The 26,120-nt window shown below is 49.5% G+C and overlaps 1 protein-coding gene across 1 annotated transcript; it reads left to right on the top strand.

Moving 5' to 3' along the window:
* Positions 1-16,530: 16,530 nt before the first annotated feature.
* On the top strand, positions 16,531-18,251 carry LOC147727285 (uncharacterized). The gene is made up of 2 exons (XM_086963080.1): positions 16,531-16,953; positions 17,217-18,251. Exons 1-2 carry the CDS (start codon positions 16,531-16,533, stop codon positions 18,249-18,251), a joined length of 1,458 nt encoding a protein of 485 aa, XP_086819206.1.
* Positions 18,252-26,120: the final 7,869 nt, after the last annotated feature.

Genomic DNA, 26,120 nt, shown 5'->3' with positions numbered 1-26,120 from the left:
CTTGCAAAAAAGGAATGTACAAACTTTGAATAATTATAGGCCACAATCTGCGCTATAATAAGCAAGGTGTCCAGCCGGACCCTGAATTTAATCGATGGCAAAGATAGAAAGAAATTTCAAAACAACATATATATAGTGGGACACAGTCCTGTATCCACAACAAACAACAAGGCTAGACAAACAAATTACAAAGGTAGGAGGTTTATCAGGCAATTTTACAATTTGTGAGAGGCTTTTGTTGTTTAAACTACATCAACTGTCGACGGCGTTTCGATCCTGTTAAAATGAAGGATCATCATCAAGACAACCAGTGTATTGCCTAATATGCAAGCCTTTGAATAGAATGGGGAAACAAAAAGACACAGGGGACATTTGTTTAAAATCTCAATTCATCCTACAGTACATAGCATAAAGGATTTTCACGCCATGCCTTAAGGTGGAAAACTGCCATACGTGAAGGTGAGTGCAATATCTAGTGACATTCATCCAGAGAATTTGTGCTTGTGATATGAAACCAGTGTCTTGGGTACTGTGTTTGTCGTAGGATAGGAAGGGCAAGGAGTGGATGGCGAGGAATTTACCTATTTGCAGGAGGAGGTCCAAGGAAGGATAGACGAACTATGTGATGGCTGAATCTAGGAGATGGCTGTGTCTTGGTGCCAAGAGACACAGGTGAAGTAACGTGGCCCGACTGGGTGGGAACTCTGGTACCTGTGTGAGGGGTGACCTACTATTAATATAAAAGGTCTTGTGGCCGGGAGAAGCTATCCAAGCTGGCGGAATAGTTGGGAGCTTACCTAGGTGATAAGGCAAGCAGGGTGTCCCATCCGATGGCGCCGCTGCGGTCAATTAGAAGGATTGGTCGAGGGTGGCAATTCTAAGGGGAAAGGGCACCTAATTAAGACTGGACCTGAGGACAAGGTTGTCAATACTGGGCAGATAAGGGCAGTAGCGCTTACCCACGTGTAGATGGAATTCCAGAGGTCTGGATTGAATGAGGGAAGGATGGGAACAAGAAGCGGTGAACACCCTTAATAAGGCGAAACCTGTGGGGAAAAAGGGGATTTCAACCAAGGGTCCGCAGAGCTTGCCAGTGATGCTGACGTGTAGAGGGCTAGCGGAAGTATTGGGTGCTTACCTAGGTCATAAGGCATGCAGTGCGTCCCGTCCGGTGGCGCTGCTGCGGTTAGATGGAAGGAATGGTAGTGGGTGGAATATCTGGAGGGAAAGGGGACCTGATTAGGACTGGACCTGAGGACAAGGTTGTCAGTGCTAGGCGGATAAAGGCGTTAGCGCTTACCCTCGTGTGAAAAGATTTCCGAAGTCCAGATTAGTAAGGGGATATAGGAACAAGTTGCGGTGAACGCCCGAGAATCAGGCGGACCCTGTGGAAAATAAGGGATTTCAGCCAAGGGTACGCAGAGCTTGCAATTGAAGCTCACGTGTAGAAGGCGGCAAGGAGAGAGCTGGAATAGCGCTTACCTTAGTGTTCACAATGGAACAAAAGCAACCGTCTGGAGGGCCGAATCGCACCTGGTCCTAGTAGAAGCAATTTTTTAGAAAGAGGCCAATCCAACCCACCCACACGAGGGAAAGCCAAACGAGTGCCACGGTGGTACAACCCCCCGGGGGAGCGGCAAACTCAGCAGAAATGGTAGATACTAACACAATGAATACACAGATCATCCCCCATCTTCAATCTATCTACACATAACTTGTTCATTGCCGAAACCTCACTCCTTAGCAAGAGACTCTCCTTCGTGCCCACCATACGCACTGACTTTCTTGAGTTACAGACGGAAATCCTCAGATTCTTCCAGAAGATTCGCCTAGAAGCTTTCTTTCAAATAAATCCGACACCTTTGGCTATTTCAAACACCCCCTTTAGACCACCTTCCACCTTCTCTCCCACAGCAGGGATGGTCCCTCCAGAAGTGATTACTTTTGAAAAAATGGTGACCAAAAAGCTTAATGCGCTTAAGGAAACCAAAAAGTTAATTCCATACAAATTGCCAATGGAAGAAAAGAAAGCCATCCAATCACTGAAAAACATTGACACACTGATCATTAAAAGTGCGGACAAGGGTGGAGACATTGTCTTACAAAACAGAGATGCATATACTACAGAAATTCTTAGACAATTAGCAAATACCGACCACTACAGGCCTATAGTATCCGGGTGTGGCTCCATTCTTGAGCCCCTTGGGCATTACGTGAATTTCTTTCTTTATTTTTTTTTTTTTTTTAAAGACCTTTATTCACATGTGGTACGAGTACACATCTTCAAGCCTACAACCCGGAGGCCGGCAGCGTAGTCAGTAGAGCAGTTGATTATTTAACACAGCCAATTATCGACATCCTCCCGGATCGGTGGCGTTTTGGAGGTCGGAGCGAATCAATGCCGTGTACTGCACGGTTACATGTATTGTGGACGATTCGACTAGTCTAACCCAGGCCTTTTCTGTTTTTTAAATTCTTTGCATTAAAACAAACCAACAATTAAATAGTAGGTCACATCAGGCACGAGGAGTACACAGTTAAGCAAACTAAAGAGATTGCAGTTCAGCACTGGCCCAGTCATTATGGCAGCAGTATTTGAGAACATTATCTCTCTGTCTCAGGCGCGGGACGTCGGGGAAGGGGTGGCTCACAGATACCTCCTCTGTATTCATTCCATTTGTTCCAAATCTCTCCCCATTTGTTGGGGCATCCCCGGGCCACATACACACTCTTCTTTTGCAACATACACCAGTCCATGTCCCGCTTCCACTCAGTGAGTCTTGGAGGTGTGACCGCCCCCCAGAGTCTAGCTATGTTGCGTTTGGCCACCATTTGGCCGAGCGTTGCCCAGAGCCTGCCCCTTGCCGGTAAATCCATCGGCTCCCAGATGTTGAGGAGACAGCGTTTCGCTTCTGGGCGTAACTCTACCTCCAACACCTCCTGCATACAGCGTGTTACCTTCACCCAAAACGCCTGCAGTACCGAGCACTCCCACGGCATGTGAAAGAAGGAGCCAACTGCACCACACCCCCTCCTACATGTGTCACTCTCACTCCTGCCCATACTTTGTAGCCTGGTACACGATATATATATCCTGTGGAGGATTTTAAGTTGAACAAGTCGCAACCGCGACGAAATGGCCACCTCCTTAGGGGAGGCTAGCGCACTCCTCCACTTCTCCTCATCTATCTCCAGGCCGTCTGCCTCCCATCTCCCATTAAGGCCCAAGAGCAACTCGGGAAGGTTATTCATCAGCTTCTTGTACGTGAGTGAGATAGCATATTCCTGTATATGGCCATCTAACAGTCTGTCTTTGAGGGGGGAAGCTTGGTGGGCCACCGTGTCTTGCGGGATATTTTGTTGCAGTGAGTGGCGTACTTGAAGGTATCTGAAATATTCAGTGTCCGCGAGCTAGTATGTAGTTTGTAGGTAGGAAAAGGATTTGATCCCGCCAGAATCCCAAAGGTCCCCTATCCGGGAAATACCGATCTGATCCCAGTTTCTAAACCCTTTGGTGCGACCCAGGAGGCCGAGTCGTTCCGAGACCCAAAGCGGGGTTGCCATGGTGAGAGTGTTGTGCCATTGCATGTTACGTTGGATCCTGTGCCACAATTGCACCGAGTGGAGTGTGGGCCCTGTCATAGCATGTCTGCCCGGTCGGGAGTACAACGCCTCCTCATAGTTCCCTCCCGGTAGCAGCCACCTGTCCATTCCATGCCCTGGGTCGTTACCGTCACAGTAGGTGCCCTGATTGATCGCCGAAAGGTGTGCTGCCCAGTAGTACCTACGGATGTCGGGCCGGGCTATCCCCCGTCGTACCAGCCCAGTGTCAATTTCTGCAACGCTATCCTAGGCGCCCCAGACCATAGGAGGTTACGCTGAGGCGCCTCCACCGCAGTGAAGTAAGCGGGTGGTATCAGGTCTGGGTAGTTCTGTAGGGCGTTGAGAAAGCGCGGCAGCGCCATCATCTTAAATAGCGCCGCACGGCCCAGTAGCGAGACGGGGAGCTTCTGCCAGGCAGCGGAATCGCGCTGGAGCCTCTGTAGGGGCGGGAGCAGTTTACGCTCATACATCGCCGCCTTGTCCTTGGATATAAATATGCCCAGGTACGTGAAGCCATAGGGTGCCACCTGTATTGGGCAGTTTCGCAGCAGAGTGGGGGCATCCCCGTGGAGGACATACAAATTAGATTTACTCCAGTTGATACTGTACCCGGAGATTCTGCCAAAGCTGGTGAAAATGTCAAGGGCGACTATCAGAGATTTCCTGGGTCGGGAAAGGTAAAGAAGGATGTCGTCCGCATACAGGGAAATCCTATCCTCCCAGCCGTTTGCCCACCGGAGTCCCTTCAGGGAGACATCCTGTCTAATCCAGGTGGCTAGTGGTTCCAAGGAGAAAGCAAACAAGAGGGGCGAGAGCGGACATCCCTGGCGCGTCCCCCTCTCCAGTGTGAACGTCTCCGACACTTTATTGTTCACGACCACCTGTGCCAGCGGCTCCGAATAGAGGAGTCGTACCCAGGCTATAAAGTTGGGGCCGAAACCCAGCTTGCGGAGGACTGCCATCATATATGGCCATTCGAGGGTGTCGAAGGCCATGGTGGCGTCCAATGATACCACCATTGCGTCTTCAGTCAAAGTGTGGCACCTCCCTAGAACCCCGTTCAGTCGACGGAGGTTAAGTGCCGTATTACGGCGGGGCATAAAGCCCGATTGGTCCGGATGGACCAAGGTGTGGAGGACCGGTTGGAGTCTGTTCGCCAGGACCTTCGCTAGGATTTTGGGTTCCGCATTTAGCAGGGATATGAGCCTGTACGAGGTACATAATTCCCTAGGTTTACCTTCCTTGGGTATCGTCACGATTGTCGCCAGCCTTTGGTCCCTGGGCAATGTCCAGATCGACTTACTTTCGTCAAACATACATTTGAGATATGGGCTGACGCCCTCCAGTTTCAGCTTATAGAGCTCGATCTGAAGACCGTTTGGCCCGAGCGCCTTCCCTGGGCGCAGATCCCTGATAGCGCGCTCCACTTCCGCCGTAGTGAGCAGTTCCTCCCGGAGGTCATGTTCCGTATCAGAGAGGGCGGGCATTTTGAGATCTGTCAGTAGTTCAATTGAGTCTTCCTCCGGGCGGTCTGACCCCTTGCTGTAAATCGTTTGGAAATGACGGGCAAATTCCGTGACTGTCTCTTGCGGTTCCGTGAGTAACCTGCCATTCTCCGACCGCAGTTTCGCAACTACTCTACTGGCCTGCTGCTTTTTGTCGAGCCAGGCGAGAAGCTTGCCCGTCTTGTCTCCCTGGTCATAAATCCTGCCCTCCTTAGAGGCTACGCTCTTCTTTGCCGCCTCTGATGCTATGTCCCGATATTCCACAGTTTTAAGGGAAAGTCGGTTGCGCGCACCCGCCGTGTGGGCCGAACGCACGGTCTCCTCCAGTTCACCCAGGTCAGCCTCAATCGCAACTAGTTGTGCCTTCCTCGCTTTCCGTCTACCCGCAATCACTGAGAGAGCTTCTCCCCTGAGGACCGTTTTGAATGCCTCCCATAGAGTGGTCACCGAGTCCACTGAGCCGTCGTTGCTAGCAAAGTAGTTAGCTATTGAGAGGGTCAGTGTGTTACGGAGGTCTTCACCGTGGAGGCACTAGGCGTTAATTGAAGCCACACACCCCTCTCGCTTGTTGCCCATCGTGAAGTGGGCAATGATCGGTGAGTGGTCTGAAATACCCCTCGCTAGGTGGGTCATCGTCCGTATTACGGTGTCTCGGTGTAGTGGGGTGAGGATGTAATCCAGGCGGGAGAAGGAGCGGTGTGGCCCCGAGAAGAATGTGTACTGCTTATCCATAGGGTGCACCATGCGCCACACATCCGTGAGGCCAAACATGTCCAGGAAGTCCCCCAGCCATCTCTGCCCCCGTGGTGTGTCCCTTGGTGGGTGTCTGTCTAGTGTACCAGATACAACCGCGTTAAAGTCTCCCCCTATGAACAATTGCCCCTCCGGGAGGGACAGAAGGAGTTTCCCCAGATCGGTGTATGACTGCGTTTGGGGACCCGGCGGGATATATCCAGATACCAAAGTAACGCCATGACCCTTCCATGTACCGGAGACCGAGGCAAACCGACCCTGTGGGTCCGTAGTTGTGTGTGTAATAAGGAGGGGGAGGTTGCGCCGGAGGAGGATGCCCACCCCCCTCGATCCTGTGGTAAAGCCGGAGTGAACTGCCAGAGTGTACCCATATCTGTTCAGTGCGTGGCAGGTGTTGCCCAGCAGGTGAGTCTCTTGGAGCAGCACTGCGTTGGGAAGGTAGCGCTTAACAAATTGTAACACCATTGTGCGCTTAAGTTTATCGCCCAGCCCGTTCACATTCCACCTTAGTACCTTGAGACTTTTTTTCCATTGTTTAGCCATAACCTCTCTTCGCGATCTGTAAATGATCTGTGTATTGTTCCTGCCATTGAATCTCCCCAGTGCCTGTGCCTCTCAAATGTAAACAAACAGCAACAGTAAAGTTGTCAGATTGCCATGAAACCAAGCCTCCCTCCTCCCTCCCCCTGCCACCTATCCACCCTTCCATTGTCCTGGCCCACCCCCCCAACTGACGAACTCCCCCCCTCTCCACCCCCCTCCCTGCTCCCCTGCTCCGTAGGTTTGAAACTACCCACATCCCCAATTAGCAGAGTGCCTTTCGCCCAAATTACCCAGAAAGGAAAAACTAGAAGTCTAAGTGACCCGTCCTCCCTCCTGGTGTACCACCTTTCCGGGTGCGCGTGCTGGTCCGGCCCCACCCGCCGCCCGAGCCCCTCCCCCCCAACAATAAGGCACGTAATCTGTTCCCCAGTCTTGCAGTTCAGTATGTCTGGCCTCTGATCCCAGCAGTGTCTCTAGGCGGAACCCCAATCCTACTGTTGTGCAGTCCCCTGGAACCTGGTTCAAACCAAGAACAGTACAATTTATCACTAAGTTGCGGAGGGGCCCCTCAGTCTCATGTCCGGCCGCATCGCGGTGTGTGTCCCATCTTGGGCTCGCCGAGCGGGATCTCCAGGAGTGTTGACTCTGTCCATCCAAATCCGATCTCCCAGCCGCTGACTCCGGAGAGCCGCCGCAAGTGTCTCTCCAGCCTTGACCTTCCGCCCCCACTCCCTCTGCAGGCGCCTCCCTGTCCATCCACTCCTGCACCTCCGATGGTGTTGTGAAAAAGAAGGACTTCCCTCTGGCAAGGACCTTGAGTTTGGCCGGGAAAAACATCATGTACTTGATGCCCTTGTCTCTCAGCGCAGCCTTGACCCCCGCAAAGGACCGCCTCTCCCTCTGAACCTGGAGGGTGAAGTCCGGGAAAAACCTAATTGTGGCGTTCTCGTAGCGCAGGTCACCAGTTTGTCTAGCTGCCTATAGAACTGTGTCTCTGTCCCTGTAATTGAGGATCTTAGCGATGTTTGTTCGTGGCGGCGCCCCTGGTTTTGGCTTAGGAATGGGCGCCCTATGCGCTCGCTCGGCTGTGAATATTTTGGACAGACGCTTGGGCTTGAGGTGGTTGAGGATCAAGTCCTCGACAAAGAGTTCAGTACTGGGCCCCTCGATTCCTTCCGGCACACCTACCGTATGTTGCTTCTTCGGGCCCTTCCTTCTTGGTCCTCCAGCCGGAGCGCCATCTGACTGTGTTGATGGATCAGATCGTTTACCCGCTTTTCCAGCTGTTTCGTCGACGTCCGCAGTTCCACTATGTCCGCCTCATTCGCTTTGGTCTTCTCCGACGTCTTGTTTAGGTCTGTGCGTAGGAGGTTAACTTCTATAGACATCTTGTCTATTTTCGTCTCCAGGGTCGCCCCCAATGATTGTATGGCCGTCATGATGCTGGTCAGGGATGGTTCTTCTGGCCCTGTAAGTCTCCGGCCGGCGCCTCCATTCGCTGTGCGCTCCTCTGGATCGTGTATTTGTCCAGGTTATTTGATTGAGTGGATGTTCCCTGCTTGGGCCGCATCGCTGCACACTGTCTGTCCCGGGGTCCAGTCTCGAGGAGGCACTATCTTCCGGGGAGTTCTCTTCCCCTTTGGGCTCTGTCAGTGGAGCCCCTGCCACCGTGGTGGATCAATGTCTCTAAGCCGGCTCCTGTGTGGTGGCGCGGTAATTGCGCTCCCAGCGTGTCTACCCAGCCACGAGGCCCACCTGTTCTGGGCGCCCGGCGCCTATCGTGTGGAGCCCAGCAGCACCGGCCCAGCCCATGTGGTCCCCAGGTGTCCAGCTTATGTGGGGTTGGGTCTAGTCAATTGGCTGGAGGCTGTCTGCCGAAGTTAGGCTGTAGCGCGGGTTACCCTTTTCGGATGCGCCAACCGTCGCGAAACGGGGCCGGGCCCTCCGGCTGACTGAGGGGGCTCCTCTGCTCACCGGCCCAATCGCACTTTCCGTGAGCAGCCTGGTACTGTAAATCACGTCGTGGGCCCCTTGTAGTATAGCGGTCCCCCGCTGAGGCATCGCGCTCTGTTGTTGCCCACAAGGTTTCGCCGTCCAGCTCGTAGGCCCAAGCCAGGGACTCTCCTGATTGAGTGGCCGGCGGCCGTGCACTGCCGATCTGAGCCCGCCCCTGCCCTGCTCACCGGCCCAGTCACACCCTCCGTGAGCAGCCTGGCACTGTAAATCGCTTCTTGGGCCCTTTGTGGTATAGCGGTCCCCCGCTGAGGCGTTGCGCTCTATTATAGCCCAAAAGGTCTCGCCGTCCAGCACTTAGGCCCAAGTTGGGGACTCTCCTGGTTGAGTGGCCGGCGGCCGTGCCCTGCCGATACGAGTCCGCCCCTGGGCCGCCGCTCTCAGGGCCGGCGTTCAGCAAAGGTGTTGCGCAGCGGGACCAGAGTTCGTCTGGAGGTTCCGCTACTGCATGGGGGTTAGATGCCGTCCTCGAAGTGCTTCATTAAGCGGATTTATGCAAGATTTTGGGGTGTTGGGGGTTTGGAAGATAGGAGCAGTCGATTCAGGCGGCCATCACTGCCGGCACCTAGCCACGCCCCCACGTGAATTTCTTTATTAAAGATTTTATACCAGTCACCCAGTGTTACGTCAGGGACAGCATGGCCATGGTGAACCTGATTGAAGAGACACCGTTCTCTGTGGGGGACCAGTTATTGTGTACAATGGACGTTGAGTCCCTGTACACGAACATCCTCCAGACTGCAGCCCTTCTTGTTATATGGGACGTTCTTGAAACTAGGCCCAGACCACACCGGGTACCTTCCGTTTTCATCCTCCAATAGTTGGAAATTTGCTTGACAAGAAACTTCTTTGCATTCGAGCAATAATACTACCAACAAGTTAAGGGCACTTCAATGGGGGCTATTTTTGCCCCCAATCTGGCCATACTCTTTATGGATAAAATTGAGACCGACACCATCTCCAGACGTTACATCGACGATATTTTCTCAATTTGGAATACCGACCTTGACATCCTGAATCAGTTTACCCATTGGCTCAATAGCAATCACCCCAGACCACTTAGGGACTCCCTACCCTATTCGCAATTCCTCCGCATCAGACGGAATTGCTTCGCAAAAGAGGATCACTTTAGGGAAGTCACAGTGTTATCTAACAAACTAAAAGACAGGGGCTACCCCAACAGACTGGTCAGGAGAGCAGTAAAACGGGCCTGGTACTGCCCTAGGGAGGTCCTCCTCTGCCCCAAAGATAAAGAAAAAGAATCCAACCAAAGAATAGCATGCGTGACCACATTTTCACCTGCCTCCAATGCCTTGAAAAAAAGTATAATCAAACACTGTCCCATACTTAATGCCGGTACCTTGCACATTGATCGCCCCTTGTTTGCATTCAAGAAAAGCTCTAACTTAAAGGACCATCTGGTCAGGGATGCACTCCCCAGTCCCCCAACACGTGACACGATAAATTCCCTTTGGAACCAAACGCCGCTTGTGGGGCATGCTAAGTGTGGATCATGTAACGTGTGTGATTTTACTATAGAAGGTAAATCGTTCATTTGCAACAATGTCACTGTCAACTGTAAACCCTTCACCAATTGTAACAGCAGTGATGTGATCTATCTGATCCAATGTCCTTGCAAGCTTGTATATGTTGGCCAAACCGATAAAAACCAACATAGTCCAACACCGCAGTAGAATCCGCTGCAAAACCCCCAACGCTCCCCTGGTGGACCACTTCACGGAAAAAGGACACAGTGACAATGATCTGAAATGGACTGTCCTCAAATCAGTCAAACTGCCACCCCGTGGAGGAGACATTGTGCACCTACTGAATAGAAAGGAATTGAAAATGATCCTACTCATGGATAGTATCAGGAATGGACTTAATCGCAATGAGGATTGACCCGCACTTCTCTAAACATGTAGCCTTTTTCGCCCTGACTTGAACGCACGTGGTTGTTACGATCTTTTGAAGACTTTATTGAAGACCTTATTCAAAGAAAAATCTATTGGCTTTAACTCATCTAAACAAACGGATATCTAGCAGATAAAAGCTTACGCAGCAGATCGATTATCGATATTGCCTATGCTGAATATATGCCGCACCTAAATAATTACGCTCCACGGTGACGATTATAGTACTTTCAGAGATTGTTACCACTTGAGTAAGCAGCGAAGACATCCATAGTTAATAGTCAGGTTACCCGTGGTTCAACAATTAAGGGTCTTCAGAAATTTTGTCCTGAATATGGTCTCACAATGAATATATAGGAGACCGAAACGTCGACTCACGTTTTTCCTTCCCTGGATTAATTGATCAATTGTAATAAGGTAGGAAAGCGCAGTTAATTGTTCCAAAGAAGTGTTCATTTGATTGTCAATCATGTACTTCTTGCAACATTGTTGACATTGATTTTGTACCCTGTTTTTAATAATTTTTAGAGTATTAAATACAATTTTCCATATACACCCTCCACCACTGTGACTGTTTTAGAGTGAATGAATTACTGTTGTTGCATTCCTGCACTTTTGACCTAAATTATTTCCGGTCACCAATTAGCACTACGAGCTTGAAGCTCCAACTGACATTAAGAAAATCCCTTGAAGGTACTCTCACCTTTCCATTCTTACAACAGGCTAGTTGTTGTTCCACCCAATTGCCAAGCTGTCATGATTCAATGATGTGTGTCCTCCTATTGTCACGTGCATGGCTGAGCTGCACACAGTCTCTATAGGAGTCTGCACATTGTATGCAATTCACTCACATTCACTGCACAGCGTTTTCTTATCAATGTATATTTTTAGTCACTTCCCTCCACTGCGCCGCTAATCCACTCCACTCTAATATGGCCGCCTCTCCAAGGCTTTCCTCCCATCCCAAAATGGCCGCCACAGTCCCCCATTACGTGGATTCTAGCCCCATCCAATATGGCCGACACTCCATTGTGAACACTAAGGTAAGCGCTATTCCAGCTCTTCTCCTTGCCGCCTTCTACACGTGAGCTTCAATTGCAAGCTCTGCCTACCCTTGGCTGAAATCCCTTATTTTCCACAGGTTCCGCCTGATTCTCGGGTGTTCACCGCAACTTCTTCCTATATCCCCTTACTCATCTGGACTTCAGGAATCTTTTCACACGTGGGTAAGCGCTACCGCCTTTATCCGCCTAGCATTGACAACCTTGTCCTCAGGTCCAGTCCTAATCAGGTCCCTTTTCCCTCCAGATATTCCACTCACTACCATTCCTTACATCTGACTGCAGCGGCGCCACCGGACGGGAAGCACTGCATGCCTTATGACCTAGGTAAGCACCCAATACTTCCGCTAGCCCTCTACACGTCAGCATCACTGGCAAGCTCTGCGGACCCTTGGTTGAAATCCCCTTTTTCCCCACAGGTTTTGCCTTATTAAGGGCGTTCACCGCATCTTGTTCCCATCCTCCCCTCATTCAATCCGGACCTCTGGAATTCCATCTACACGTGGGTAAACGCTACTGCCCTTATCTGCCCAGTATTGACAACCTGTTCCTCAGGTCCAGTCTTAATTAGGTGCCCTTTCCCCTTAGAATTTCCACCCTCGACCAATCCTTCCAATTGACCGCAGCGGCGCCATCGGATGGGACACCCTGCTTGCCTTATCACCTAGGTAAGCTCCCAACTATTCCGTCAGCTTGGATAGCTTCTCCCGGCCACAAGACCTTTTATATTAATAATAGGTTACCCCTCATGCAGGTACCAGAGTTCCCACCCAGTCGGGCCGCGTTACTTCACCGGTGCCTCTTGGCACCAAGACACAGCCATCTCCTAGATTCAGCCATCACAGAGTTCGCCTATCCTTCCTTGGACCTCCTCCTGCAAATAGGTAAATTCCTCGCCATCCACTCCTTGCCCTTCCTATCCTACGACCAACACAGTACCCCAGACACTGGTTTCATATCGCAAGCACGAATTCTCTGGATGAATGTCACTAGATATTGCACTCACCTGCACGTATGGCAGTTTTCCACCTTAAGGCATGGCGTGAAAATCCTTTATGCTATGTACTGTAGGATGAATTGAGATTTTAAACAAATGTCCCCTGTGTCTTTTTGTTTCCCCATTCTATTCAAAGGCTTGCATATTAGGCAATACACTGGTTGTCTTGATGATGATCCTTCATTTTAACAGGATCGAAACGCCGTCGACAGTTGATGTAGTTTAAACACTAGTTCCCCACTGTGTGACATAATTGCGTTTTTACTACATGAGTAAAGCTAGATTGATTCTTTCCATTTTGTACTAGCCTCTCACAAATTGTAAAATTGCCTGATAAACCTCCTACCTTTCTAATTTGTTTGTCTAGCCTTGTTGTTTGTTGACAGACAGCTACCCCTGAGGCGGAAGCCGGGGGTGTCGTTCCTCAATTTTTAATATTAGCGAACTTTGCACATTGTTGATTTTAAAAACAAACTGTGTTCCTTCTGTTGCTTACTTTATTTTAGCTGTATCTGGGTTCTTGGTGACACTCTCTTGCGCAGCGGAGCCAGCGCTGTTGTAGGAAGGGCCAAAACTTCGCCGCCATCACCACCCACGAGACACTGGGCCACGCCCCTTACAATTAGCCACGCCCCCTTTCAGATACATAAATTGCCGCGCTGAGATACAAGCTGGCGTTGACAGACAGCTACCCCTGAGGCGGAAGCCGGGGGTGTCGTTCCTCAATTTTTAATATTAGCAAACTTTGCACATTGTTGATTTTAAAAACAAACTGTGTTCCTTCTGTTGCTTACTTGTTTTTAGCTGTATCTGGGTTCTTGGTGACACTTTCTTGCGCAGCGGAGCCAGCGCTGTTGTAGGAAGGGCCAAAACTTCGCAGCCATCACCACCCACGAGACACTGGGCCACGCCCCTTACAATTAGCCACACCCCCTTTCGGATACATAAATTGCCGCGCTGAGATACAAGCCGGCGTTGACAGACAGCTACCCCTGAGGCAGAAGCCGGGGGTGTCGTTCCTCAATTTTTAATATTAGCGAACTTTGCACAGTGTTGATTTTAAAAACAAACTGTGTTCCTTCTGTTGCTTACTTTACTTTAGCTGTATCTGGGTTCTTGGTGACACTCTCTTGTGCAGCGGAGCCAGCGCTGTTGTAGGAAGGGCCAAGACTTCGCCGCCATCACTACCCACGAGACACTGGGCCACGCCCCTTACAATTAGCCACGCCCCCTTTTCCTCCCCATAACTATGCTCACTCCTCGGAAGCGCAGCGGACGAGCGCAGCGGGCGCACCCTCAGCACGCCGAAGACTAGCCGTCTGTGCTCGTCTGGGCCAGGACGGGGCACGGGGCAGAAGACTATGCTCCTCCCTCTCACAAAAGGCTGGTAACATCCCCTAGTCAACTAAGAGAGCTACGCCCGATCACTAACATTAGGTGCACAACGCTCGATCTCCACAAAACATGAGTCACCTCCTACCCAAACTGCAACCTTACCATTACCATCCGCCAACCTTATCCTGACGCTACGAGGAGGCACAGGAAACGCCATCAGCGCTGCAACGTTGAGGCACAAGAATATGTATTCTACAGTACTAACTGCCGCTCATTACCGAAACACAAATTAGACATCTTTAACCTCCTATTGGAAGATAACTCTAGCGTCCTCTTCCTGACAGAAACGTGGCTACACAAGAGTGCTGGCCCGGATGTTGCTACTGCCCTCCCTGCCAACTATGCAATTACCAGGATAGATAGAAAAAAAACAACTAGGTGGTGGAATTGCAATCATCTTTAATAGAGATTTGAAATGTACGTTAGAACCAGTAGCCATCCCTGACTGCGAAGCCGGCTTTTTAAAAATTTCTTTGAACCCAAACTTCACGATGTCTGGCATATTGATATTCCAATGGGCGTCAAATCTAGCCAATCATATCACTCCATACTACATTGCCTCAAAAAACTTCTCACTTATTGGTGATCTCAACTTACATCTTGACATCCCTTCCATCCCCTTTTGCTCTAATTTATTGGATGATCTGACGGCCCTTAATTTGACCTTAGTCAATTCTGGACCTACACATAAAGCGGGCCATCTGCTCGACCCCATTATTTCCAATATCAACGAGCTAAAATGGCATAACACCACTCCCATTTGTTGGTCTGACCATCATTTAGTAAAATTCAGCATCAATCTCCCAACTACCACCACTATGCAATCTGATTTTCTAGCTACGTCCAAGAAAAACTGGAAGTTACTGGACATGGCAAAACTTAACTCAGCACTCCATGAAAACCCTCCTAGAAACAGTCACAACATGGACAACTTAGCAGTAGCTACTCAAAAATGGGTCAGTGACGCCGCTGATCACTGTTTACCCACCCCTCACATCAAAGGAAACAGACACTGCCACCCTGCCCCATGGTTTAATGACCTTTTGAAAATTGAGAAATCGAAATGTAAGGCACTTGAGCGTCAATGGCGTAAAGACTACGCCCCTGACGCAAAAAAGAACTACCATGAAGCCAGAAATTTATACCACACTGCCTGCGCAAAAGCGCGAGCCTTGTTTGTTTCTAACACCATCATGGAAGCAACTAATAAGCCGAAAACTCTGTTTAATAAGGTCAAAGAACTAGCGGGTGCACAAACCACAGCCACGGCTCCCCCTCTGAATACTCAACAATGCCAAGACCTAGCATGTTTCTTTACCGAAAAAATCGAGAAAATCATCAGGGACATTAAAACCAACAACAATGAACCATCCCCTTCTGCTGACTCGGAACATGCTCCCTCCAGCGAAAATACCTTGGATTCCTGGCCTCCCATCACGGTAAACATACTGAAGACCATTTTTAAGACCATCAAATCAGGCTCCCCCAGAGACCTGATTCCGATTAAAGTAATTAAACAACTGGACGATCGCTCCCTGGAAATCATCGTAGATACACTTAATTCCTTGTTAGAACTTTCCACAGTTCCGGCCCTTTGGAAACACGCCATGATAACGCCATTGCTAAAAAAGCCCACAGCAAATCTGGAAACTCCAGCAAACTATAGACCCATATCTCTGCTCCCTGCTTTTTCCAAATGTTTAGAGAGACACGTCCACTCGGTCTTATTCACCTTTGCTGAAGACAACTCGCTTTTGCACCCCTCGCAATCGGGTTTTCGGGCTGGTTTCTCGACAGAAACCACCCTTCTAGGAGTTACGGAACACATCCGGAATCTCCTTGATAATGGTCAAACGGTCGCGCTCGTGCTTTTAGATCTGAGCGCGGCCTTTGACACCATTTCCCACGAAACACTCATCAAGGCGTTATACAGAAACGGTGTCAGTGGGAAAGCGCTCGAATGGATTCGATCCTTCTTGGCGGAACAGACATTCCAAATAACATCCTCCTTGGCCTGCTCCGACACCTTCAAAGCCCCCCACGGAGTGCCACAGGGATCTATATTGAGTCCCCTGTTTTTTAACCTTTACCTTCGACCCCTGGCCGACCTAGCGGAAAGATCTGGACTTACCCTCATGACCTACGCCGACGATTCCTTAATTATATTCTCCCTATCTGAATCTTGCCCATCATCCCCATCTCTCCTCAAATTAGGTCTTCAAAACATCCTAAATTTGATGACAAGAAACCAATTAAAGCTTAATGGAGACAAGACAGAGATTCTTCTTTTAGGAAAACCACGAGATCTTTGGAACCCTTCACACTGGCCAAACCAGGGGCCAGATGTAGGTAAATCACATTTACCAATTTTGAAATACCGAATATTACCGAATTTTACCGATTCGGTATTTCAAAATCGGTAAATGGGATGTAGGTACCAACATCTGGATTTTTTACCGAATCCTAAAAATTCGGTATTTACAGATCGGTAGATACCGATCGGTAATTACTTATCGGTAATTACCGAATGGTAATTACCGATCGGTATTTCCCGCGACGGACAGCAAACAAAAGTGAAACTTAACACAACAGCCAATCAGGTGCAACCACCCTCCCCCTTCTCTCCAGGAAGTGGCCCCACATGCAGCTGCAACTAATTAGAAGGTTCAGGAAAGGCAGTTGGAGCAGAGAGACTGGGAGCAGCAGAAGCAGCAGACAGAGCTTGTGAATTAACTGAAAACTACAACATGGAAAGCAGCAGGGACACTGAGCAGGCTGAAAGGAAAAGAAAGCTGAAATTCAGTAGACTGGAGCTACAGCTCCTTGTTGAGGAGGTGGTAAAGGTACACCACAGACTTTTTGGAAAGCAGTCCCTAACTGTGCCAGAATCAACAAAAAGGAAACTTTGGCTGGAAATCGCAGATAAAGTAAATGCAGTGGGAGTCACCACCAGAGGCACTGAAGATTTAAAGAAGAGGTTCTATGACCTAAGGAGCCTCACGAAGAAAAAATTGGCTGACCGCCACAAACAGTCACAGCAAACAGGTCGAGGAAAGAACACTGCACCCCCCCTCACCGAGCTGGAGGACCTGGTAGCCACAACCCTGGAGGCTGAAAGTGTCCATGGACTGAGAGAAGTGGACAGCTCTGCGCAATCTGCAAAAAAAAAGGTAAGATGCATGCACAGCTATCCCCCTCCCACCCCCATACATCCCTCACCCCTTGCAGCTAAGTTACCCCAGTCCCATGGTGTCTGTGCAAAACTGTACCAATGCATCATGTTACACGTAGTTAGTCATTGAAAGACCATGTCACACAGCACTGTAACCAACACATAATTCAAATGAATGCTGACAAAATGAAGGGCAGGCAGCATGTACAAAGTGCAATGTAATATGTTTAATTGTAGTGGCTGTGACACATTTACACCTAGCTGATATGTGCTCATATGTCCACAGGTCTCACATCCAGAAGGCAGTCTGAGGAGGCAAAAGGCACGGCACCCCAGAGGGATGACAGTCAGGAGCCAGGGCCCAGTGCATCCCAGGACACAGGTGTTCCGAGTGGGCAGCCAGCCTCCCAAGAAACTGACATCAGTGAAGAAATGCAGGGCTCCCCAATTCCTTCACAGTCACCACTATTGGTCTCATCACCAGAAATGCATGCATCCCTTGTTGTAGAAACACCTGTTGCACACCCTAGCAGGAGGCATGTCGTTTCCCCACTGCTGGAAATGGAGACAGGTGCTGATGAAATGGTGGGTGAAGACTCACATAACTTGTTACAAGCTCACATCACTGCCACACTGCAGCCTAGCACAGAGCCTGTACCAGGTACCACTAGAAGGCGCACAGCACAAGGAAGGGATGTAGGTGCACATGGGGAGGGTTCCAGTGTCTTCAAAGGCCTGGAGGGAGCCATGGTCAGGATTCAGAGGATGCAGGGCAAGGGCATCATGGCCTGTCAAAGACAAATGCGAAACCTGAACATCAACATGGAAGAAATTGGCAAGGGCATAAAAGAGCTGGTGATAGTCAACAAGAGCATGGCAACAGCCATACAGCAACTGTGCACAAAACTTGACTCTGATATTAGTGCAAGGCGCAGGGACAGGCAGCGCGCAGAGAGAACAGAGAAATCCATAGAGCACCTGGCTACAGCCACATCCCTGCTATGCAGGCGTAGCATCAATAGTCAGGTAGTCCTGACTCATAATAGCAACCAGTTGACAAGGGGCATAGCTGGAATGACCGGTGCGCTGGAGGCCCTACTCAATGCACAAAGTGCACAAAGTTCTGCTCTTGACGTGCCGGACACTGAAGGTAGCACCAGTAGGAGCAGCACAGCTAGCCCCCATGGCGTAGAGCCAAGGAGGAGCAGCAGGCGACTGGGTGAGGCTATAGGCCAAACGCCCAGTGAACAGGCTGAGCCACAGACACCTGCCAGTGCAAAGCGTGTGCGAAAATGAACAGTTGTAACTATGGCCTACTGCCATTGGACATTTGATTTATAGTTAATACAGTGTTATTTGCACATTTGTGCCATTTCAACCAGCCAAGTGACAATGTACAACTATGGTTGGTGGATTCTACACCTGTCTGAGTGTGTTTGCTCACTGTGAGCATTGATGTCAAATGCTTACTGTTGCACTTTTGTTCTTCAATACATCTTTACAAATCTAATTAAACAGAAGCTTGTGCTTTCACTATAGCTCAGTGTCTTCACTTACTCAGAAATAGTTGCGTGTTATGTCATCACATCTGTATCTGCCATCCCTTGGTCTTGACACTCCAGCAGGTTGTCTTTCAGGCACAGCAATGTCGTCGTCATGATCCTCATAGTCAGTTAACTCCACCTCAGTCCCCTCTTAACAGCCAGATTGTGCAACATAGCACAGGCAGCAATGATCTTACAGCAGGTAATGGGGGTATACTGCCTTGCACCTCCGCTCTTGTGCAAGCATCTGAACCTACTTTTCAATATACCAAATGTTCTCTCAACAACATTGCGTGTGCTCTTGTGTGCCTGGTTGTATCTCCTTTGGCTGGGTGTTGAGGGGTTGAGGTAGGGGGTGAGTATGAATGAGCGGAGGGCATATGCACTGTCTCCTAAAATGAAAAGGGTATAATTTACTCACATGCATACATGTACTGCTTATTGCAATAGGTGTAATAGGTGTTGCACACTGTCTCTTACCTAGGAGGTAGCCTTCACCAAATTCCCCTGCAGTCAGGCGTGCATAGATGCCACTGTTTTGAAATATATATGAGTCGTGGGTACTTCCCGGGTATTTTGCAACAATGTCTGTGATGACGTTCTTGGCATTGCAAATCACCTGCATGTTGATGGTGTGGCTTGACTTCCTATTGCGGTAAATGTATTCCGTGGCAGCAGGGGGACAAATGGGGATGTGCGTCCCATCAATGCATCCGATGATATGGGGAAATCTTGCCATCTGGTAGAAGTCAGATATGGTTTCAACCAGTTCAGCATGGGTGGATGGAAAAGAAATGTAATGCTCCATCCTATGCAACATGGCGTCAAGGAAATTGTGAAAAAACCTTGAGAGGCTGCTCTGGCTCACCCCTCCCACCGCAGCAACCACGCTCTGGTAGCTCCCTGACGCCAGCAGGTGGATGCTGCACAGCACCTGTACATGTGTTGGGATTGCATGTGCCCTTGGAGTGGGGTGCTCCAACAGTGGTTTTAGGTCCCTGATTAGCTCCAAGATGGTGTCTGGAGCCAACCTGTACCTTTGCAGTATCTCTTCCTCTGTGAGCATGAACAGGGTCACCCTCTGCCTGTAAACCTGCTCCTGTCAGCCATTCCCTCTCTCCTTCCTCCTGTAGCCGTAGCCGTCTTGCAATGACATAAAATGCCGCCATTGTGCAAACAGAATTGCATTTTGGGTCCTTTTTTATAGGCTGCACCTGGTTACCACCTGCTTTGAATCCATGGTAATTACCGACTCTTAAATACCGATTTTGCAGCAAATTCGGTATTTCGGAGCCTCCCTACATCTCAATCTTCAATTTTGACTATTTTTAATTACCGAATCGGTGTTTTACCGATCGGTAGGTTTAACGATCGGTAGGTTTACCGATCGGTACGTTTACCGATCGGTAAGTTTACCGATCGGTACGTTTACCGATCAGTAAGATTGACGATCGGTAAGTTTAACGATCAGTAAATTTACCGATTCGGTAAATTTACCGATTCGGCCTATTTTCTATCACCTACATACCGATCACTCAATACCGGTCGGTAACGGCCGAAAATCGGTATTTTCGGCCGTTACCGAACGGTAAAGGCCTACCTACATCTGGCCCCAGATGGGTAAATTTCCTACCCCAGTTACTCAAGTACGTAATCTGGGAGTCATCATGGGTAGCTCCCTCTCCATGAACCAACAGGCCAGCAAAGTTGTCGGCCTATGCCTTACCATTATTAAATGGCTGAGGAAAATCCTTTGGATGCTGCCCTCCTCCACTCAAAAAACCGTAGTCAATGCCCTCATAACATCACGGCTTGACTACGGCAACATTCTGTACCTTGGCTCCAACAAAGCGGTAGTCAGTCGACTACAACTTGTCCAGAACGCAGCTGTTCGACTACTGTGCAGAATCCCTAAAAATTACGGAGTCTCGAGCTACCGTCGGGAACTCCACTGGCTCAGGGTAGAAAGCAGAATCCGTTTTAAAGCCCTGAACTACATGTTCAGGATCAAAGCAGGTACTGCACCCAAATACCTTCTAGCTTTGGCTCATCCTTATACTCCCAAGCGAAACCTTCGCTCGCAATCAGCTGCCAACTTCTGCGTACCAAGATTTAAATTGGCAAAAATGGGAGGCAGATCTTTCGCCCACCTTGGGCCATCCCTCTGGAATGCACTCCCTCCCTACATTCGAAAGGAGGAAAACCATGTCAGGTTTAGAAGGCACGTCAAGACCTGGCTATTCGAAAAATAACAAGAATAGCCAGTGATCTCCTGACATCCTTATGCTGTGTCTCGGCGCCGGGAAACCCTTTTTGGGTAGCTGTAGCGCCTTACAAATTTAAAAAATAAAATAAATAAAATACAGGACTGTGTCCCACTATCTACATGTCGTTTTAAAATTTCTTTCTATCTTTGTCATTGATTAAATTCAGGGTCCGGCTGGATACCTTACTTATTATAGCGCAGATTGTGGCATATAATTATTCAAATTTTGTACATTCCTTTTTTGTCAAGGACATTTGTTGATTGATATTACTAATACCCTTGGTCCTTGCTTACGGAGTGGGTTCCCTTGTTTCTCCTAGTAGGTTTGTGTAGATAGCGGCGGGGTCTGTGCCTTTGTGTAGTTGTGCATGGCACCTTTGCTTACTTTAGGCTATGTTGTGTCTCCCTCGATGTAGGGTAGGCCTCTCTCAATGTCAATTTTTCTTTGTGTGGTGTACCGTCAGTGGTGTTTGTCTCTCTGCGTGGGGTCTGTCAGGGTTCTCGCTCAACACCCCTCTCTCTCTACACCCCTCTCTCTACACCCTTCTCTACACCCCTCTCTACATCCCTCTCTATACACTCCTCTATCTACACCCCTCTCTCTACACCCCTCTCTACACCCCTCTCTCTACACCCCTCTCTCTCTACACCCCTCTCACACCCCTCTCTCTCTCCACCCCTCTGTCTCTAGCCCCTTCCCTCCACACTCCTCTCTCTTCACCCCTCTCTCGCTACACCCCTCTCTCTACACCCCTCTCTCTACACCCCTGTCTACACCCCTCTCTCTACACCCCTCTGTCTCTCCACCCCTCTCTCTCTCCACCCCTCTCACACCCCTCTGTCTCTCCACCCCTCTCTCTATAGCCCCTTCTCTCTACACTCCTCTCTCTACACCCCTTTCTCTACACCCCTCTCTCTACACCCATCTCTCTCTACACCCCTCTCTCCACACCCCTCTCTCTACACCCCTCTCTCTCTACACCCCCACTCTCTCTACACCCCTCTCTCTACACCCCTCTCTCTCTACACCCATCTCTCTCTACACCCCTCTCTCTCTACACCCCTCTCTCTACACCCCTCTCTCTACCCCACTCTCTCTACACCCCTCTCTCTCTAGCCCCCTCTCTCTACACCCCTCTCTCTACACTCCACTCTCTCTATACCACTCTCTCTATACCCCTTTCTCTCTACACCCCTCTCTCTCTACACTCCTCTCTCTACACGCGTGTATTTTTCTGTGTGTGCGTCTCTATCTCTGAGCGTGCGTCTCTATATGTGCATTTGTCTCTGTAAGTACGTCTCTTCTCTGTGTGTGCATCTTTGTTTCCATGTGTGTATGTCTGTGTATGCGTCTCTATACGTGTGTCAGTCTCTATGTGTGCGTGACTGTCTGTGCATCTCTGTGTGTATGTTTCTATGTGCGTGTCTGTCTCTCTTGGTGCGTTTGTGTATGTTTGTCTCTATGTGTGTATCAGTGCATGTGTCTCTCTGTATGTTTGTCTCTGTGTATATGTCTCCTGTTAGCCTCACTGGCAATCTAAACATGGCATGGGAACGCTATAATACACATACTTACTCCACAGATACATACAAACCTGCCATTCCCTAACACACACAGTACACAAACCAGCAAACATATCCAGCTAAATATAAACATGCCAAATTCTCTAACTCTAACTAATGCGAGACCTGTTGCATTGCAAATGCTTGTTTATGTTGTGTGGGCTGATAAATGATTGCAACAGTGTTTCATGTTGAAAGTTATGTTTTGTTAAAGTTTCTATGTGCATATGAAGAAATTGACACTTTTCATATTTGCTATTCCACTGCTAAAAGTACAATTCACAATGCTTTGAATTAATCACTGCACTTTCTTACAGGTTGTTACTCTTCATGTGCGTTGTCTTATGCATTGTTAGAGTTTGTTTGATGTATCTTTATCCTAAAGCTGAGCTCGTAATAAAGTAGTTATTTCGGGCATAATCCCTTGTACATATTTTACCACGATCAGTGTAGAATTTAGGATTATCTAAAAAGCCTTGAGAAGTTATAAGTGCACTAAAGCCCTTACAAAGTTCCCAAACCATCAGGAGTCGCCTTTGAACCACTTACGAACTAGATTCTCCACACAGGCTTAAAAGCCAGATATATTACAGCGTGAATGCCATGCACACACTACAGCGCACGTGTCCCCCTGGCCAGAGGGGGGAACATTTGACACCAACATAATAGAACACACAAGGGCGTACATTCAGAAAAAATACATAGAGTAGGAAAAAGACAAAAAGAGAGGCACTGTTGGAACTATAGGCCATTTTCAAGTTGGCTCGACCTACAATTCTATCCCAGAATCCACAAACAATGCTTCCACACTTCCCCCATCATACAGCGGCACAGAGATGCTCTCTCTAATGAGACAATAGGAAAGACTTTTTCTACCCATCCAGCGACCTACTAGCAGATTGGACTAAGGAAGGGGAAAGATTTGGACTGTCCTGGCCTAAAAGGAAGTCAAACAAGTTGATAAAAGAAGGGGAACAAGAGTAAGTAGAATGAAGTTTGATCGGGACCAGGATGTCACTGCAGTATCCCTGAACAGGAAGCACTGGATTCTGGTCAGAACAGCTGTAGCCGTGAATGCACAGAAGGCGATGACACCAATGAAGGTGCGTCCGCAGAGGTTCAGGCAGGATCTAGCATGTAGCATCAGGGTTCTAGGAGGTTGTGCAGAGAACCCACAAGGCCAGGACCAAGTCACATCTTCCCCCACCATCACAGACCCCATTAAGCAACAAGACCAATGCGGGTGAACTCCATGCACCTTGGGCGAAATAGACATCCCTGTTCTCATGTGTCCCTTGCGACCGTGACCCAATGATCCACTGAGGAGAGGAGCCCACTGTGACAATATTGATAAATAGCACACTCTACATCTTCCTGATCGACACGGGGCAACAAAGCCCTGTCTAAAAGAAGAGAGCGTACCCCTGTCTAAAGATTCCATGGACACCAGGGGTACTTGGGCTCCTTTACAAGGGTTCCCTTCACGAAATCCCTAGAGCTGGATGTGAGAGGCAGTTGTGTGAAGGGGCAACTATTATATCAACCCTCATCCCTGACTAATATCTTGGGATGGGACCTAATGACCAAACTTAAAATGTCAATCCAGTTTGCTCAGGACGGGGCTATAGCCTGCTCCTCCCCTGGAGTTCTCCCCTCAGGGCACCAACCAGCAAAACCCTCCCAAGCCATCTGGACGCTAGCCAGGGCGGCCCAGGCCAGTCGGACCTACTCCACAGGGGGGGCTCTGGCATATAAGGGAATCTCCTCGAGCTACATGAATTAGTTCGATGGGGGGGTATGCCGCGCACATCACCTCTTAGTCAAGACCGCCCAAAAGACAAAAACATTGTTAGCCAGTAAGGTACATCAGGAGCACTGGGATATGGGACCACGACATGTGCATGCCTTCTGAGTCCCCCAAGGCTAGGTGGGAAACTGGACCAAGGCGCATATGGGCAATGGCGGTGACAAACAGACCACATGTACCCCTGGTATTATCAATCTTGACCTCTATCAACTTTCTGGCACCTCCCTGAGTGAGAAAGTGGCGCAGACAAGTTTGCCCAGCATTATGCGGTGCGTCCCCCATGCCCAGAGTCCCTATCTGCTGCTGAATGCTGTGCCCAAGCAAGTGACCACTATAGGGCACTCAGCACACCCAGGAAATGTTATACCTCCCATTGGAAGTGCCCTCACCGGCACCCTGAGGAGAGTCCCAGAGCCAGAGGGGGCTGGCCACCACATGCACCCGCATGTAGTGGCCCACTAGGAAGGGCCAAGAGCAAGCCCGTTAAACCTCCACTAAGTTGGGCCCCCACAAGCTGAGTGAAACCACCCCCAAGCGGGCTGCATTGGCTGCAAGCGTGCAAATGGTACCAGTCTCAATAGGGACTGAGAAATTATCACTCTACTATAAACAATCAGATGTACTCACTCCATTGAAACCTATTATCCTTTCCTGCACAGGCTGTACTCTTTGTTTTCTTGTCCTGATGAAGACCTGTGGTGATGTTTGATCTGATCATACAACATAATTGGGTCGAAACATCGATGATTACCATAGGTGTTCCATACCACGATTGAGCATATACCACATCTAAACAATAAAGACATATGCTTGAATCTGTTTGAACCATCCAGGGACACCCCTTTTTGAGTCATTTTTTGTATTCTCTGTGTAATTATGTAATGTCGTATGTATTTAAATATTTGTAGTTGTGATTCACTGCACCAATTTTGTATCTTGTATCTATTATTCTTTGCATTCTTTGTACATGTTAAACAATGGTCCTGTGAACTATTGTGAGTCCTCACAGTATAAGAATATAAATATACCTCATTTTTCCTTTAGAATCTTTGGTGCCACTGACTTGTTTTATAGCTACTAACCCGGTGGGTTATGCCATACAGGTGGCCATCCCTAGTTAAACTGGAAACTAAGTGATTTAAAAGGAATGACATTGTATTTCCATACAGAACCAACTGGCCTCCAAGGGGGGCGTGGTTTGGACGCCGATCGGGATGGCGGCGTGAGCTTGCAGCTCCGCGCAGGGTCCCGCTATTTCTCCTGAAAACCGCGCCTGGGGCGACCCCTGGTCGGCGCAACTTGCCTGCGAAGTGTTGGGGAACCACTGGTGAGCGGAGGAGACCTCTTTGGGATCCGCTAGTCCCACGGAGACCTAGTCAGACGACGTCCGAGGTGTTGCCTGGAGTGCGAAGAAAATGGCGACGGCGAGGGTCGATGGTCTCTGAACCGAAACTGAGCGGAATTGGCATCGGCTAGCGGGGTGGCCCGCCTGTGCGAGATCGGAGTTGCAGGATATGCTGGCACGGACCTGAGGAGCGGGGAGATTGGTGGGCAACATTGGATTGGAGTACTGGGGGCACGCACTCGTCTCTACTTCCCCCCCTCCCTCCCGGTTCTGGCGACAGTGGGACGGACGGCACTAGAACTTTTGGTTCCTGGAGTTACGGGCACTGCAGAGGCTCTCTATCACGATCGTTGCTGAGGTGCACGTCCCCTGGGTAGAGAATATCGGAACCTGGTGAGGCCCGGGCCTGCCCGTGTAGCTGCGACAGAGACACCTAAGATGGCGGCTGAGGGAGGAGCGGCCATCACGGAGCAGAGCCGGGAAGATTCGGCCGCGCTATCCCAGGTTGGCGAGGCCTCCCCGCCGATGATGGACCAGGAGCAGAGACTGAATCGGCGCCTGGATGCTATTCTGGATGCCATCACCTCGACCAAGGAGGCATTGCAGCAGGACATTGCGCAGGTCGCTACGGGGCTGGGGC

Source organism: Lissotriton vulgaris, chromosome 3_1, assembly GCF_964263255.1.
Source record: "Lissotriton vulgaris chromosome 3_1, aLisVul1.2, whole genome shotgun sequence".
Classification (NCBI taxonomy): Eukaryota; Metazoa; Chordata; class Amphibia; order Caudata; family Salamandridae; genus Lissotriton; species Lissotriton vulgaris.
The sequence above is the reverse complement of the archived record's forward strand: the minus strand, read 5'-3'. Positions and strand labels throughout refer to the sequence as shown.